This window comes from Brachyistius frenatus, unplaced genomic scaffold, assembly GCF_029030835.1.
Source record: "Brachyistius frenatus isolate BFR_SWC_R1_liver_20210118 unplaced genomic scaffold, ASM2903083v1 Contig_129, whole genome shotgun sequence".
NCBI lineage: Eukaryota > Metazoa > Chordata > Actinopteri > Embiotocidae > Brachyistius > Brachyistius frenatus.
This window is the reverse complement of record NW_027210728.1, coordinates 443390-461715: the sequence shown is the minus strand read 5'-3', so window position 1 is coordinate 461715 and position 18326 is coordinate 443390. Positions and strand designations below refer to the sequence as shown.

General features: G+C 41.6%; 1 protein-coding gene across 4 annotated transcripts in view; it reads right to left on the bottom strand.

The window, feature by feature from the left end:
- The window catches only part of ndrg4 (NDRG family member 4), a 58477-nt gene that overhangs the window by 7892 nt on the left and 32259 nt on the right, over positions 1-18326 (bottom strand). For 2 of the 4 annotated variants that reach the window (XM_069714262.1, XM_069714263.1), the window contains exons 6-14: positions 9352-9457; positions 4802-4922; positions 4009-4071; positions 3387-3447; positions 2492-2578; positions 2345-2401; positions 2085-2188; positions 1915-1971; positions 1359-1410 (exon numbers count right to left, since the gene is read on the bottom strand). In XM_069714262.1, coding sequence (XP_069570363.1) covers positions 1359-1410; positions 1915-1971; positions 2085-2188; positions 2345-2401; positions 2492-2578; positions 3387-3447; positions 4009-4071; positions 4802-4922; positions 9352-9457 — 708 coding nt within the window. Of the gene's footprint in view, positions 1-1358; positions 1411-1914; positions 1972-2084; positions 2189-2344; positions 2402-2491; positions 2579-3386; positions 3448-4008; positions 4072-4801; positions 4923-9351; positions 9458-12158; positions 12359-18326 lie in introns of those variants that run through there. The other 2 variants (XM_069714264.1, XM_069714265.1) reach the window with 2 other exon arrangements.

Here is an 18326-nt window from a genome sequence, read left to right as displayed (position 1 = left end):
CACACACACACAGGAACATCTTTTTGCTCTCTGCTGCGTTTAATCCTTCGCACAGATTACCAAACTACATATTTTACTGCAACACATATCTACAACTAAAATTCATGTCATGTTTGTGGGTTCCACAAAACAAAAATGGTTCCTTTAACCTTCTTGCAACGAGGACCTTCGTCTGCCGACGCACCGTTGGGTAATAGATTACAAATCGCATGCAAATTTACAACAAAACATTTTGCAAATGAGTTTCAGGACATGCAAATGCCTCGTCTAAAAATTAATGCACGTCTCACTATACCCCCCCCCTCTCCCCCCCTCACCATCTCTGCTCATGCGCTGGCTGTGTTTGCAGGAACGCAGATATGAAATATTAACGTGACCTCCATCTGTCATGTCCCATAAAACAACCTCTGTTTACATCCCTCTCCTCCTCCTCCTCCTCCTCCTCCTCCTCCTCCCTCCCTCCGCGCCCCGGTCCACCTTCCTCCTCGTCCGTCTGACAGGAGGAGCGCTTTTGATTTAAATCTGAACACGCGGCAGATTAACTGGTGCAGAAGAGTAACATATATATCTGGGCCACTTCAAAGCAGGAAACCCCAGAGACAGAGAGCGAGGCCATCTGGCCCCTGGAGGACACACACACACACACACACACACACACACACACACACACACACACACACACACACACACACACACACACACACACACACACACACACACACACACACACACATAAACACAGATGGACAAACAGAGAGGAAACAGACACAGAGTCCCTGTAAACCAGGTCTTTTTCTGTTTTTACTAAATGAGGGGCAGAAAGTCTCAAAAGGACAGATCAACAAACTGGAAGGTACAAATGACGACGTTAAAGGTGTGTGGAGTTACCGGCTGAACCTGCAGCTCTACGTGGCTTTAAAGGAGATTTACGTCGCAAGTTTTAGTTCATCGTTTTGCTTTCAAAACGTGTGTCTGCACAGCGCGCTCTCGTAGCGTCATTAACGACCGTTACAGGCTCTAAAAAACGGCGGAGACCAAACACAGAAAAGAGTGAATACTGAACTTGTGTTTTCCAGGTAGCCTCGACATTCGACTTTAAACGAATGGAAATGCTCCGTAACGCCTGGATGTGTAAATACGCACCTGTTCGGCAAATCAACTGTATCCTCTTCTCACAAGCGGGCGATATAAGTTTGCGTCTGTTTTATGAGCCCTTTATATGACTTTGTATGTTTGAACTCCCGAGTTGAACTTCCCGAGCTCAAACCCTCCGAGTCGGTAACTCGTGACACCTTTCGTTGAAGAAGGCCTGAAGCCAGAAGTTTGTTAGAGGAGGTAAGAAAAGACGATGGACTCACCACTCCCTCCTCAGCAGGAGCGTTGTCTCCCACAACCAGCATGGCAGGACACCTGCAGGGAACCAATCAACAGTCACGATTTTAATTTCAAATATTGACATTGTTGTGCAATTTTTTTTACATTATTTCTCCGAGATCTCTAATTATACGGATACTACTGTTGTCATAGAAGGTCTTGGGCTCGAGTTTGAAAAAAAACAACCAAAAAACCACCTGTTTGTGTTAAAAAATGAATAAAATGTAAAGAAAATAATTTTTTGGTTTAAATCTTCAACTATTTATTCTGCTGGTGCATCTACAGTATGCATTCAAACAACCACCGTTAGTTACTTTAACAGTATTGAATTTGAAAAATATAACGTGACATTTCCGAAGTTTGAACCATCAAAAAAAAAAAAAAAGAATTTCCTTGATGGGTGACTTTTACAAGTAATTGATCGTTTACTGATCAGCTGATTCTGCTAATTCATTTACGGAGAGTGGACTTTATCTCAGTTGGTCTGAGGATAATAGATCCTATTTTAAGACCTTATTGTGACAGCGTGTGAGGACTCACTTCAAAGTCTTGGCGTTGAGCACCGTCCCGCTGCGGTTCATCTCCAGGTCCCTCCGACTGAAAGAGGCGAGAAGGATGAGCTCAAAGGGCTTGTAGGTTTTTGTTTTTTTATTACTCGTGTTGTGTGGGACGAAAATCACACTGTGGGAATTCATAATAATGTAAATCACCTGTTGTACATGTTCCAGAAGAGCTGCAGGTTGAACTGATTGACGGTGTTGTTGATCTGTTGCCGGTAGCTCTGCACCAGCTCTGTGTTGTTCATCAGTTCCTCCTGCGCACACGCACACGCACACGCACACAACATTGTTTGTTGTTGTTGTTTATTAACTTTACGGACCCGGTGTATATTTCTGGTACAGAAAAATATCTCTTTGTTTTCCCGATCTGTTTTTATCCGTCCCGTTTTATTCCCGGACGCTGATCTCACCTGGCTGAAAAGATGTGACAGCACGGTGTCTGGCAGCGCGCTGGTCAGACCTGACAGCTGCAGGGGGGAAAGATGGTTGTGAGAAAATGAGAAGCAGGTGTGGTTTTACAAGTGTTTCGAGCGTACAGTAAAAAGCAGAGAAGGTACCTTGGTGGCGGCCCAGTCGATCCATCCTTTGCCGTTGGGGTCGATGTTGAGCAGAACCAAACCCTCCACCAGGTCAGGGAAGATCAGCTGAGAGCAGAAGATAAAAGGAAGCACGTTAAACCCGTCTCTGTAGTTTACAACTTGTTTACGTGTAAAACACATCAACCAAAACAACAAAAAAGTTATTATTAACCAAAAAATAAGGACTTTAATCAGTCTAAAAATCACTACAAACATTGGAAGTTCATCGGTGCTACTTTTGTTTTGAAATCAGTTGATATCTGAGATGATGTATAATCAAAGTTTAAAAAAAAAAAAAAATCTATAATTAGTATTAGCTAAGGCTAGCTGTGGGTAAATTCAGATTAGCGTAATCTGTAGTTGTTTTTTTTTACTTCTTTTGTCGTCCCAACAAATTAGTTGCGCTAAAAACATCTTCCGAACCACCCCGTTTATATTTACTACTATCGAGTGCCTCATTTGTACACTATAGGCAGTTTAGAGGCATTTAAAGATAAGAGTTGAAAACTTTGCAATCACAGCAATAAGAAAAACAGTTTTCAATATGAATACGAGCCACAAAGAAGCTTCGTTAATCAGTGAAATCTTTTGAATTTGTAAATTTTCACGAAGACGAACAAATCCCATTTAACGTCACAAGCGTCTTCTTCGGTTTAAGCCATCAACCGTGTTCCTGTGACGTTTTACGTGAGAAGTTATTCAGCATTAAAACAGAACTTTGTAAAATGGATTAAGGTCGAAAGAGGCGGCAGAAAAAGGTCGACGCCGACCTGAAACAAAAAACACGTTAAACCTGAATATTTGAAATGTTTAATCCGACATTAAACTGAACCGACACCGAAGAGCGAAGGAGAATCAGGATTTTAAAACTTACAGCAAACTTGGCCAGGATGTAAGCTCCGGCTCCAACTCCGATCCCCACGATGCTCTTAAATCTAAAAAAAACAAAAAAACAAACATCATCCATCCATCAGATACCAGTTTTTTTTTTTTTTTTTTTTTAAATAAATAGTGATACAACGCTATAAGTAGTTCAATGTGTGGATATCTTTTGTTCCCGTACGATAGTACTCAATGCCATTATTGGCAGCACAGTTTGAAAAAAATTCATGCCTGTGCCGAGCTAGGTGTTGTTCATCTCAGCTGCGACTGGTACTCGGTGTTCAGGCTAAAATTACATCCTGTTGGCAAATAAAATCTATATTTTTCAACAGAAAACCAAGAACAGTGAACTAAACATGAGCAGAAAGCTTTGCTGTGTTTAATGCTTTACACATTTTTGCATTAAAAATGGACTATTTCAGTTTACTAAAATTGCGCATTTAATTTGCAAGATTTTTCGACGCAGCACAAAAGAGAACAGATGAAATAGACTGAAAGATGTCTCGTGTTTGCCAGCAGCAGAAACAGAACATGTTGTCCCTGTTTTTTTTTTTTTTTATATTGGCTGTGTATGAATAAGTGCTGAATTTGTGTAATTAGCGAAGAGCACGAACCCGAAGTGCTGCACCACGGTGGGCAGCATCCCGGCCAGCTGGTCCATGGTGGGGTACTGATACCTGCAGGGGAGGGAAGGATACGATTCATGTGGTTTCACTTAATGGTTATTATACATTTCAATTATTTATAAATGGTTTAAACCAATCAAACTTTATTCATATAGCACCTTCAGTTCAGGCTAGATCGACGACTAACAGCCTTTTTTTTTTTTGCTCTCAATGTTCATCGAAATCCAACTGCCATGTTGCAGATTTGATTTGATTTGGTTTTGAACTGAATTTTATTTGACATATTTAAGTCTATAAAAGTCAAGATGGTAATGTTTGACTTTGTGGTGCCATTTGGAGGCAGAACCGGGAAGTTTGAAACATTTATCTAATATTTATCCTCATCATTTAGCTTATTTTTTTTCCATCACCCTTCGGCTGTGTCCATAATTAAACCAATATTTGGCTGATTAAATCAACTTTTTATCCACAACGTTTGTCACAAAGGCAAACAGTTTTGAGACGAAAACAAACAGGAGATAAAAAAAAAAACGGTGGAAAATGCATTCAAACCAAATCAAATAAAACAAGATAATATAGATGAAAAATGTTGGTAAACAAAATCAATAAGAACATGAATGCAATCAAAAAAAAGGATTAAAATAAACGTTCTAAACAAAAACCGGGCAAAAAAAACCAACAACCCGCAGTCGACCCATTGAATAATAAATATTCCTCCATTCATTCGCGGTTATCGTGACACGAATCTCTGTTAAGATGCATAAACGAGTGTGTTTCGTACCCTTGCGGCAGCTGCGAGGCTCCGATCTGCTGACCCGGGGCGTCGATGTGGCAGACCACGAAGTGCTTGGTGATCTCCTGCATGTCCTCATTGTTGAAGAAGGTGTTGAAGCACAGCTTGTCTGCAGGACAGCGAGGAGGAGGAGGAGGAGGAGGAGGAGGAAAGAAGGAGGTGAGAGGATGGAGGCACGGCGACAGAGGAAGCCTTCATTCACCTTCGCGTGTCTCTGGGCATCTGTAGTTTTCTAAAGGTGGTGTTTTTAATGGAAGGCCACGTTGAAGCTGTTGTTATTACGCGACCCAAACCCGAAGCTCGTGACTAATATACACGCAGCGTTTGTCGTGATTTATTTTTGTTGCATCCAATTCGGTGGAAGCGCAGTTGAGATGTTTTAGGACAGGTTCCCTGTTTAATTTATAATTTTTAATTAGGCAGAAGTGAAGCTGCTGTCTTTTCCAACTCGGCCTGATGATTAGGAACTCAGAGACTTTTTGAATTTCAAAATCCTCCCGAGTGTCTTTAATCCATGAGGCCCAAGGTTCTTTTCATTTTCATGTAGCTGATTGAATCTTGTAGAAATCTCAGAAAATACAAAGTACAAAGAGAGAAAGTCTGTTTCGTGCTTTTGATAGTAATGATGAAGGACCTAATTAAAGAAAAAATGTGCTTGAAATTCGCTGGATGGCCCTCTGATCCAGAGTCAGATGAAAAAGCGAGCACAGAGAGATTTATGTCGACCTGTCAAACAGTTTTCACACCAGATGGTGTTTCATGTTGATAATATTCAACGTTGCCAAAAGCAATTTTAAATTTGGCAAAACTGAATTTTTTTGTGCTGTGTTGGAATAAAATTACAAGACTATTTTTATTTGGGAAGACTATTTTTTTTTACCAGACATTAAAAAAAAGAAGTAACTATTCAACATATTGATCTTTACTTTACTGTCTTACAAATGCAGTAACTATATATGTGGTTAATGACCAGATTCCTGATGTTTCTAGGATGTTTGTTTTACCTTATAAAATATTGATATATATATATATCAATATTATTTATGTGTAATTTTCATTGTTAGCACCAATTAAAGCTTATCATGGTGCAGTCACAGCTAGTCTTCGTTATAAAGCTTCTTAACCCAATTTAAGTGTGTTTTCTGTAATCGAACGCACAATTTTGACGCTTCAACTTCTCAGAAATGAAACACAAGTCAGCAGCGGCGCCTGTAAACTCTGAATTCTGCACATTTAGAAGATAAAAGTTGCCGATAATTTGGAGATCTGCGTACGTACGACGCAAACGATAGTTTTGGTTACAGAAGCCGCTCGATTTGCGCGTCGGACAAACTGTCGACTCGAGAGGTTAAAATACGCTTCATTTATATTTTGTTAATGTCGTTACTCTCACTTTTATAAGAAAGGAGATAAGCGGTGACTAAAATCCGAGTTAAAATTGACTTTTGGAAAGCGCGACTCGCTGAGGATTTGTCTCCGTTACGATGCTCTGCGTCCTGAAACCACTACAGAAAGGTGGAAACATTAAAACTCTGAAATAGCTGCATGTATAATAGATGTCAGCTCTTTGCCCTTCCTCCCTCGCTGGCTCTGCGGTTGGCCTACTTTTCATCTCGTGTGTGTGTGCGTGCGTGTGTGTGTGTGTGTGTGTGTGTGCGTGTGTGTGCGTGCGTGTGTGTGTGTGTCAGACATCGTTTTCCACCTTTCGGGCCTCCGACTTAGTTAATTAAACGGACCAATTAACACGACAACCGGGTTGGAGATGGACAAAAAAAGAAGTAGGGTGCGTGGGGGAGGTGGACGGGTCCGAAATATCTCGTAAAAAGAGCGATCGCTGCGGAGAGGGCGGACGTGAGAAGTTCCTCGTCGAGGAAACGCGCTGAATCATCGGTCAGCGCTCCCAGTCTGAAATCCCACTGACTCCCTGACCTACTTTTTTTTACTTTCTCTCCTATGACCTCGTTTCTACTTCTTAAATCCTCTCTCTTCTTTCTTTCTCTCTCTGTCTCCACACTTCTAATCTCTTCCTTTCCTTTTCTATTTTTTTTCTTTTTCCCAGCTCCCCTCCTGCTCTCTTGTTCTCTCGACTTGGTGCGTTTCGTTTATTTATTTATTTTTAGTCGAGGGGGTTTTGGCAGATTGCGGTGCCATCTGCTGATTGGGAGTCATTGTCGTGGAACAATACACTCCCGACCAAAGGCTTTGTTTCTTCATTGTTTTGTATTTTGTATCTTTTCCCTGCGACTCCTTTCAACCTTTTGTTTCCTTATGAGTGAGCGTCGCAGTGATTTAGTGACTCGCTGCGAATACTAATAGCTGTCGTTCTGCACCAGCAGCAGAAAAACAGCTTCTATTCTGGTTCACTCTATTTCATATTCCTTTCATGTTTGTTCTCTGCATTTTTTTTTGTTTTTAATTTGATGTGTTTTATTTTTTTGTTGCTGGATTGAGTGGATGATTTTTTTTTTGTTTTTGTTTTTTGGGGGGGTGGGAGGGGGTGGGGTGGGGGGCTGCAGTGAATCAGACCAAAAAAACAAAAGCCAGATATCTGCAGTCAGCTGAGCCGTGGATCAGCTGTGGTCCCTGACAACCCCCCCCCCCCCACACACACACACACACACCACCACCTCCACCCACCGAGGCAGCGCCGCAGTGCCGCTGGCCCCGCCCCGCCTCCCTCCGCAGGATGGGGATGTTTTTCTGACCTACATTTCATCAACATTGTCGATGCCTCTCACTCACCCCTTCATTTGTCTTCCTCTTCTTCTCTTTTATTTCTACTTTTTGTCACCGCGCTTTAACACAACCTCACTCGCCCTCCCCTCTCCCCTCAGAGGCTCTTTGTTCCTCTTGTTGTTTTTTTTGTTTTTTTTAATTCTTCTTGCCACACACGTTTTTTTTTTTTTACATTACATTATTGGCCACCCAGCTTGTACTAAGTGCCGACGTGCTGCGACTTTGAGCGATGACACGAACGGTCACGAGAGACGTTGACGTGGATGATCTTTGCGCAGCAGAAAGGAAAGTCAGTGAAGTCGTTCGTATCTTATTCAAGGGCGATTAACCGTTGAACATCTTGGAAAGGTTTTGTTTATTGGACTCTTACGGTGATAAACAGAGTTATCTTTTTATCCACCATGTCTGCTGTGGTGTTGGTATCTGAAAATGGTTTACATCATTTTAATTAAGAGGCATTTTGCTCTCCAGCGATGACTGATGGCGTTTAAAATACTGCAGCAGGATTTTTACTCAGCCGGGTGGATGTTGAGGTGTCACATCTTATTTTTTCTACTCAAAGATGAATAATCTCAATTAGGGATGTTTTAAAGCTGAGATTTGTCTCAGTGAGGTGTTAAATCTCATTTTCAGCTCGTGCCAAGTGTGATGAAGTGGAGAGTGTGATAATCCCGTTTTTTCGACAGCTCATTGCTCATTTGAAGCTACACGGGTTTAAATCTAATCTTTCGTTCAACGACTTTTAAGATTAGGTCGTTTTGGCTCGATGTTTTGCTTGTTCATGTTTTGCTGGCTTTCAATGAGCTGATTCTACGAGTTAACAGAATATTTTGTGTTGTTTCTGTGCAGTTTGTATGACTTCCTACGGAGTCCCCTGAAGGTCACAATTTGTTTTTTCTGTATTATTTTTGTTTTCCTTTTTTGCATTAAATTTTGCATTACCTTCAAACCGTCTGATCCATTTGAGGAGTTGATCCATATGAACATTTGGTGTCCCTTTTTGTATTCCATCCTTACGACAACGGGACACAAAAGTAGTTTGGAAAAAAATGATGACCATTCAGAGACTCCGTACAATTCAACGTTTTAAAGCATTCACATCTTATTTGATGTTAAATCTTAAATTAAACTGAATTAAAAGACAAATATTTAAGATTTTGCCTCATTTTAAGATGGAGTAGCTCGTATATAACGTCATGTTTTACGAATTGCTGTTATTTCAAGGCCTTATAGTTAGTTTTACTGTCGTGGTTGGATTATTATGCTCGTTACATTACTGCTCACAGCAGTGGCTGATTTTCTTTCAAATTAGTTAACAGAATATTTTTTATCGTTTGCAGTAGACAAGCTTTTCCATTGTGCTGATATGAGAAATCTCACTTACAGCATGCGAGACAATTCAATATAACACATGATTAAATCAATTTTAACATGTCAATTTTTCCCCATGAAAAAACACACATTCTCCACGACATGCTGAAAACTTAACTTCATGACTCGTTTCCTCTGTACTTGTTTTAATTAAGACGTGGCCTCCTGCTGGAGATGATGACAAGTGTGTGTGTGTGTGTGTGTGTGTGTGTGTGTGTGTGTGTGTGTGTGTGTGTGTGTGTGTGTGTGTGTGTGTGTGTGTGTGTGTGTGTGTGTGTGTGTGTGTGTGTGTGTGTGTGTGTGCGCGCGCGCTGTTGAGGTGACGGCAGGAAGAAATAATGTCACACGGAGGCCAATTATCACCTCTTGTTAAATGCAGAAACTGGAACATCTGTTCAACACACGTTTTCTTGTTTTTGGTGGATACTCACGGTTCAGACCGACGTCGTGGTAGGTGAGGATAGCGGGCTTGTTTCCTTTTGGTGCCCCTCGGATCACCACGTGCAGCATCCCGTAAGGGGTCTCCACATCATGCTCCTGCCAAACACACAGAGACGCACACTCACCTGGTGGTTCACACGCAGCGGCCACACCAATCCTCCGAGGTGAAACAGATGTCCTCACTTATCTATTAAGTCCAGTGTTTCGTATTGTTTTATTATAACATGACACATCAATGTGTCCTAAACACTCAAAACTTCACCTTCTTTTTTATTGAAACTTTTGTCAGATTTGACATTAACAGCCAGTTCATGCAAGCTTGTTCCTCATTAATCTTTCATAACGGAGGTGCAGGGAACCGAAGTGAATCCTGATGGTAAATTATCGGACATGGATCGACTTAAAATGTCACGCTTTTAAATAATTCAAATGTTATTGGCTTTGAAGAGTCCCAACTTTATACGTAAAATAAAAAGCAAGAATTTAGTATAAAAAAATTAATTCACCTCGTAAAAAGAAGTGAAGTGGCAGCGAGTTTAATGGCTAACTTTTTTTTTGTGGTTGAGAACGCACATCCAGAATCACAGCAATTTAAAGTTCTATTGGACAAGATAAAAGTTTAGCTGTAAAACTACAATATACAGTAAGTCAAGTCTTTACAATTCAGACTTTTGAATATGATCATGTAAGGTGCAATATACTACATCCCATATGTACAATTTTCCACAACATGAAGACTCTGATGACAGTTCTGACATAAAAGAAAAGTGGCCGACGGTATTCATCATTAAAATTTAAGCAGAAATGTGGGAGGAAACCTTTGAAACTTGAAACAGACCAACTAAAACACTCTATCTCAGCCTCCTGGTTAAGTTAAAACGTCTAAATAAGGTAGAATCTTTTGGAAGTGCTCTTTTTTTTACTATTATTTTTTAAACATTTGGAAATAATTTAGCTTTAAGTTAATCATTGGTATGAAATTTTATCTTTCTGCAGCGCCCCCTAGTGGGTCGAGTTTGACTCGTTTAAACGTAAAACAAGGTGCTCTTTGACCAAAACAAAGGTCTGTATCACACAAATGCTCCTTATAAACCACAAATATGTGAAATAAGAAGTTTAAAAGCGCTGCTGTTATTATGTCTTCTTTATTTATATCACTACCAGAAAATCACCATCAGAGTCTTCACTCTGAATAGATGCAAATAAAATGTTTTATTAAACCTTTTTTTTTTTTAATAGAAATTGACTGTTTAACGTTTTCTATTTAAATGAAGATGGGAAAATGACGTTATTTGTGCCTATAAATTTATTGGCCCAAGTGTCATATTCAAATTTAAGCCAGTAACCGTGATTCTGTGATGTTTACGTGACAAGTTATTAAGTGTGATATAAAAGGTTGTTTAAAAAAAAAAAGAGAGAACAGCTGCAGTAAAAAAAAAAAAAAAAGGGAGTGAAAATCCTCATAACTTCTGAATGCAAACGTCTGCTATTATGACCCACATTTTGTCAGCATCCGCTGGTCACGTCGAGCCAAACTCAAAATGGAGGTAGGTAGATATGCGTTACCACGTGTTACGCAATCACACACACACACACACACACACACACGCACGCACGCGCACACACAGCGCAGAGTGGAATTTTAGGGATTATTAAGGGTGTTTAAGCAGGAAGCTGCTGTATTTACTGATGGCGCTGACACTTCTGTCCATAATCCTCCGCTCCGTAAACAAACAGACAGGACATCCGACGCGACATCGTCATCGACCTCCCCTCGGCGTGTTTTCACACCTTTAACTGTTCATCAGACGCGTAGAAACAGCTGCCAGAAAAACCCTCGGTCAACCTGCTGCTGTCAATCTCCCAGCATCCCTTCGACAGCCGCCTGCTATTTAGTAACACAAAACACGTTTTCCCTGAGCGGCTATTTAAACAACTCCCGAATGACTCACACCGCAGAAAACACGCCGCGGTAGTGGATGCAGCCATGTGCCAAAACAATTCTCCGTAATCCCCCAATTTGGCAGGCGCACATCAGCAATTTTGAGTTAATCCAGCCAGATTATCTCTCTATTACTTCGGCGTTAAGGTCAGCGTTATCTGCGATCTCCGTTGCGAGCGAGGCGTTCTACTGCATCGGAGGGCTTTCTGTTTCGCCGGGCAGTTTTCTGTGACACCTCACACAAAGACAAGCGCGATCACCGCTCCCCGTGACCTTCAGACGAGCAGCAGGTAAACCGCAGAAGAAGAAGTCGCGGGGGAAGAAAAAAAAAGGGGAACGACAGCTTCTCGAAAATGAGACGCAGCATCTTTTAGATCGCCGCGGCAACGCGATCAGAACGATTTATTCGATTGGATCTGGAGCGTAAAAAAAGATGTGCAGACTTCTCGGCTGCGTCACATTTGAAACCGGGTGCACGTCTTTTTCAAGGTTGCCCATGTGATACTGCGGATGGATTAGCGCTTTGCTCCGCAGCGGTGAGCAGCGTCAGGGCGCCGCACGGCATCAGCAAGTGTGTCAGTGGGCCGGAGTTAAAAGAGCGACCCATCAACCGACACTGACTCTACAGTTTTTCGCCCTCAGAATTACGGGAGGAGGAGAAAAAAACCACAAAAAAAACCATCCCTGATTACCATGGCAACAGGGCTGCATTACACAGGATGTGACTCAGAACATATTTTAGATGCAATTGGCTTGGGGGAAAAAAACAAACAAAAAAACACATCGTACAATCTGCAAAGATAAAAAAAAAAAAAAAAAGATGAATTTATTGCGATGCCATCCTTCATCACTCACCCCGTCCCAGCACTCGGGCATGGCTCCGCAGCGACTTTCAGCCGACGAAGAAGAAGAAGAAGAGGAAGAGGAAGAGGAAGAGGAGGAGGAGGGTGCAGACGAGCGGCCAGGCCTCTCCTGTTTTAAGGGACTAGGTCCTGGTGAGCAGCTGTGGGTGGTAGATGCTGAGAGGCTGCTGCAAGGTCTTTGTCTGCTCGGCTCTGCTCCCCGACCACACTCTTTAAACGGGGGGGGGGGGGGGCTGCTACCCTTCTCCGCCTCCTCTTCCTCCACCCCTCCCCTCCTCTTACGCTCTATAGGTGCCTGAGACGGGCGGGGGAGGGGCGGACGGGGCGGGCGGGAAACGATTGGCTCCGAGTGCTCCCTCCCCCGCGCGGGATTGGTTCGGCTGTCCCGTCAGTCTGTCGTGCCTCTCTCATCAGCACCACCGCGCTAGTTCTGATCTGGTTCTCCACCACGACCTCGTTGTGTGTCGGCCCAAAGAAAACAGCTACTGTTCACGAATTAGGTCAAATATTTGATCATTATGCGGTTGATTACGAGCGATGAGTTGTCACAATTTTAAATATTAAACAGGCTTTTACTTTCCTTCTGAAAAATTAAACAAAATGACTGATAAATGTGTCAAATGCATAACCAAAAAAAAGGAGCTGTGGGAACGTATTGTATTTTATATTGTCTATCATAAAGTGGGATGAGGCTAAAAGATAATTACCTGATAAACTGGATGTCAAGCTGGATGTTAACCAAGACTTCACACAAGAATTTTAATGGAAGGTCAAAAGTAGGTGTTTTAAATGTCATTTCTTTATGTCAAAATAGAGTTGTTGGTTAAAATTGTGATGGCGGGGATTTGTAAGCGAGGCAGAGTACTGAGAAGAAAAAGAAGAAACAGAAGAAGGAGCTTCCTGTTTCTTACGATCTCTACTAGCGTTGTAAATAAGTGGTTTCAATGGCGAAAATAACAAAAAAAAGATAGAAGAATACAGATGTTCAAACTACAAAAATAAGCCCAAATCCAGAGAAAAACAAACGACATCCAAAAGACAGCAGTAATTATTGCTTAACGTCATATGTGCCACTAAAGACAACAAAATGGAGAACTTCGATCGTTACTTTTCGATAACTCTTCAGAGTTAATTAACGTACAACACTCAAACAAAATACCAGCGAGGAAGACATTTCCCAGAACAGAGAAAATAGAAGGAAGCAAAAGGGGAGTAACAAGTACAAAGACTACGGACTGCATATGATAAAAGCATCAAAGTGAAGTAATTAAGACCACAAATAAGGCGTCGCGCCCCCGAGAAGATTTAGAAAACAATGCAAATAACGTGTTGCGAAATATAAAAGACTAAAAGAATAAATGGCTCCTGTAATAAAATGTTTTGAAGACAACAAACCACATTATCGAAACGAAGACCGCGGCGCTGTCCGTGGTGCTGAAACGAGGCTCTACGTGTCACTGAGCGTCTAGAAATGCTTTGTTTTTGTTTTTTTTACTCACCTCTACGTGCAGAGGGAAGACATTCTCCTGTCCTTCATCGAAACGCTGATTTACTCTGTTATATACAGGACATCTCCACGGGACTTCAGGTTTTGTGTTACAGAGGATCCCAATGACATCTTTGCAAAGTGGCCAAGTTTCTCCTTTCCACGAGCGTTTCTTAGGAAGTCCTTTACAGGCATCTTAAACATCAGACTGTATGTAAAAATGAATGTAGCTTCCAGGTCTGGAAAAATAAGCCAATGTGGAGGTGCTTTAAACTGCAATACCTCTAATAGACTTCAATTCAACTTATCCTATAAAATATAAATCGATTATTGATGATCGACATGACGGTGCCATTTTCTAAATTCCCGTCCAGGTGGTCCATCAAAAAATAATTCAATATTAGTCCTCAAAAAGCGGTAGCTCTGGGGGCGGAGGTGGAGGTGGGGGTGGGCGGGGCGTTTCTGGTTTGATTGACCAGCCTCGAGTCAGAACCAAGTATGGTCTTCTTCTGGCTCCAACAAACCAAGATGGCGTCTCACAAACCAAAATGTGAGACTCAAGGCTTCGAAACGGACCATTCGTAATCCAATGGGTGACGTCACGGTTCGCTGGAGCTTGGTGTTAAATGATACTTTATCCAAGACGCGTAAAAAACTCTGTCACGTGCTGCACGATGCCATCAAGTACCTGGAAATGGAGGCGATGGCATGAATCCACGAGGTCCGTGTCCTGTTGGTCGCCATCCATACCGACCCCGAGAATAAAATCCTCTCGTGGCTTTGTTCCCTGAAGATCTGTCTCCAGCACTATCTCCTGTTTTGGAATATTTCCGGCAGGTGCACGACGCGCTGGGAGAATTTGTTTTCTTTCTTCTAAAGTAGTAAACACGAGGGGTTTCACATCTCGAGACACAAACCTCAATCGTGCAACAGCTGTGTTTGTCAGCACGGTGACCCGAATTGTCCCATCTGGGAGCATTTGGGGAGGTGTGTGTGTGTGTGTGTGGGGGGGGGGGGGGGGTTGTTAGCTTTGCTGCAGCTGAGGAGACAAATGTTACGTGCTCGACTCTAATTAAAAATGTTTCAGGAAGTAAAATGAAAGTCGATCTTCGGGGACGCTCGGTGGTGATCAGACCCGACAGGGTTGAGGTGGAAGGGGAGAAGCGCATACGTGCCTCCTCACCGGGCCGTGATGGTGCCGACTGCAGACTCTCCCTCTCCCTGCGGTGTCATTGAGCCCCTCCCACTCCCCCTCCTCCTCCATCTATCCTCTATTTCCCCTGTTGACAGAACACTCAGCGTGCTGACTTAACTTTTAAACGCCACTCTTCCTCTGTGTCTCTCTTTGACTTTGTCCCCCCCACCCCCCCACCCCTCTTTTCCCCTCCAACCCAAGAGATTAACTTTCTCCCCGCTGACTCAGCATCTCGCCAAGAGCAGTGACGGTCGGCGGGGACACTGAACCCAGAGGCTGCTCTTCAACTGAAGACTGAAATATGAATGTCAAGACATTTTCTAGGTTTCATCTCGTCCTTCTCCATTTAGGCACCAAATGTTGCGTTGTTTTTTGGTTTCTCTCCAGCAAAGCTTCCATTTCCATCTTGTTAATTATATGCAGCGCCATAAAACATGAGGTCACACCTGTCAGCTGAGGCTGCAGGTATGATGTGTTGCACACGTTGGTCTCCGGGCTTGTTGGGTTTCTTCCATCCTTCAGTTCCCCTTTGTTTATGAGCTGTTTGACAATAGACACATTTATCTCCACATATCTCCCCAAAACTTCAGATACTTACTCAGATACACAGATATTTTTCAGATACTTTGGTTTGACACTAAACTGCAGCTTCATTTAAAATTCCAAATCTGTCTCCTAAAAATTATGTTTCTGTACAAACTGATTCAGTCCCCGTAGTCGCTCTATGGATTACATTAGTTTTTTTTCCTGTTGTTAATGACTCAAGCAGCACAATTCATATTTTATAGTTATTCAATTTAAACCTGCTGTCGGGAACTTTTGTCTCCTCCGTTCTGCTTGTGAGAGTAATAAAAAACAACATCATTTACATATGTGCTCACGTCACAGGCTAAAGTGTAGCTAGAGCAGTGTTTTTGGGGGGCGTGTCAGTTTGATTGACAGGCCTGTGGTGCAGTCAGGTTTTTATCGGTAGCTGGGACGTCGTATCGTCAGGTTTCCAATCAGATCGAGTCAGATCTACCACTCGCGCCTCTCCAGCTCGCCCAAATAGCTCGGCTCACTTCTGGCTCCAAACTGCTTCGAACTAACAAGATGGCGCCGGCCAAAATCCGAACTCGAGGCTTCATCACTGTCGCGCACAAATCAATGGGCGGCGGGTTGTTTTATTCCCATTTAAGTTAGCATATAGGGCTAAACCGAAAGGACGAGGAATCCACAAAAGGCAAAACACAAAAGAACAACCAGTGCCTGGTTCTCAAAAAACAATGCACCTCCTTAAAAATCAGCAACACCTGGAGCTGATCGACCCTAAATTCTATAAATACAACCTTTAAACAAGTAAGTAAACAACACAAATACTTATTATACACAACACAAAAAGGCTTCTCCAGTTTGCTCAATTTGTACACAAAAATAAACTTAAAAATGACACGTGGTTTTACAGTTTCTCGGTGAACAGCAGCAGGTGCAGTGACCTCATATTAACTATTTACACCCTATTTATGTACGCAGTTAATAAATAAACAATGTTATCAACAGGATGTGTGCTGGCGGTGTTTCTGCAGTCGGAGCTGTGAAAGACTGAGACGTGTGTGAGTGTGAGGTTTTAAACTGCAGAGACTTGATTACAGTCTGACAGCCTTGTTTGTGGAGGCTGCCGTTACGGGCCTCCATTAAATCAATAAGGACTGTGATTAAATCATTTACAGCCACATGTAAAGTGTTGGCATTAATTAGAAGAAAATGACGAAGCATTAAAATGTTAAAGATGTTTCGTGAAAACAGATTTTTTTTTTTTTTTATAGATATGGAAATACAGGCACTCAAACCTACAATCACCACGAGGACACTTATGTTTACATAATCTAAATAATATCTTTACTCCTGAGGGCTCCCTAGATTTATACTTAAACATGGTCTTAATTTCCTACGAGGTGCGTATTTAAAGTTGTGTTTGAAGAATTTCAAATCTACAGAAATTTGTATAATTGCAAAGACCGTGCACGGGGGACCCTAGAGGGTGGGGGGGGGGTGAATGGTCAAGAGGCTCTGTTTGAAGTGACTGTTAACATTTCTCTGAGAAAAGTCAATAAATGAATCATAAAGAGACATGAAGAGTGACTCAAAATGACCAGAAAGTGTCACAAATGACTGCAAAAAAACAAATATGTATAAAATGATTTCACTGTGACACAAAATGGCCAAAAAGAGTGACACAAAAAAGACCACTACAAAATGCAAAGCAACTAAAAAGAGATGCAAAACAGAACCCAAAAAGATGAAACTGTTGAAAAAAAAAAAAAAATGCGACATGAACACAAATACATAAGTATTGACGACAAAGAGACACAAAATAACTGCAAAAATAAACACAAAACAAGATGCAAAACAACAAGATTGAGATGCAGACAGACGACAGACAGATGGATCTGTTGAAAAAAAGAAGCAAAAGAAACAAAGACAGTCAAAATGTCTGCAAAGAGACAAAGAAAGAGACAAAAATCTATAGGGAAAAAAAAAGGTACAAAAATGAACAGAAAAAGAGTCAAAATGACTGCAAAGAGTCAAACGGATTTAAAAAAAAAAAAAAAAAGAGCCAAAACAATTGTTAAAAGACACAAAAAAAGGATACAAAACTAGCTGAAAGAGATGTAAACACAGCACAGAGAAATGGAAGTGTTGAAGTAACACAGAAAACAACCACAAAGAGACACAAAGAGACACAAAGAGACACAGTACAAGAACAAGAGATGCAAACTGACCACAAACAGACTGTTGACACGAAGAACACAAATCATTGCTGAAAGACTTCAGGGAGACACAAACGCGCAGGTCGTTTTATCTCTTTGTTTTGTGGTCTTGGTGTCTTGCTTCTACATTTTGCGCCACTGATTTTCAGACGAAGCTCTCTATTCATAGCATCTCTTGCTCTTAATTAAAAAAGATGTCGACATTTTATGTCTCGCAGCTTTTATTGCCGGCGCATTCGCTCAGAAAGCCGTTTAACTGACAAACTTTGAACTCCTCTGGGTAAAAAGGTGAGGCTGCGTGCTTCAACATTAAAAAAAAATAAATACGTAAATCCCTTTCATCTCGTGATCTCTTGTACCGGATGATGCAGTATAATATCCCTGTCGAGGCTTTGAAAATAACTGCGTGACTCAAGTCACGAGTCGAAGGTGTGAGAGCTCTTTCATCAGAGGAGCAGCAGCGTGAAAATCAAAAGCTTTAAAAAAAAGAAAAGAAAAAAGAAAGTTGTCTGCACACTGAAAGGTTCCCGATGAAGCTTCATCGCAAAGAGATGCGATATATAATGTGAAGCACTTTGTGCTGCTTGTATTTATTTATTTTTTTAAAGGTGCTGTATAAATAAAGCTGAGTTGAGAACAGATTATGTAAGATTTTCATTTCCTCACGGCGCATTTCAGAGTTGAAAAAAAAAAAAAAATCACCCAATAGTCTTATTTCCTTCAAGAATT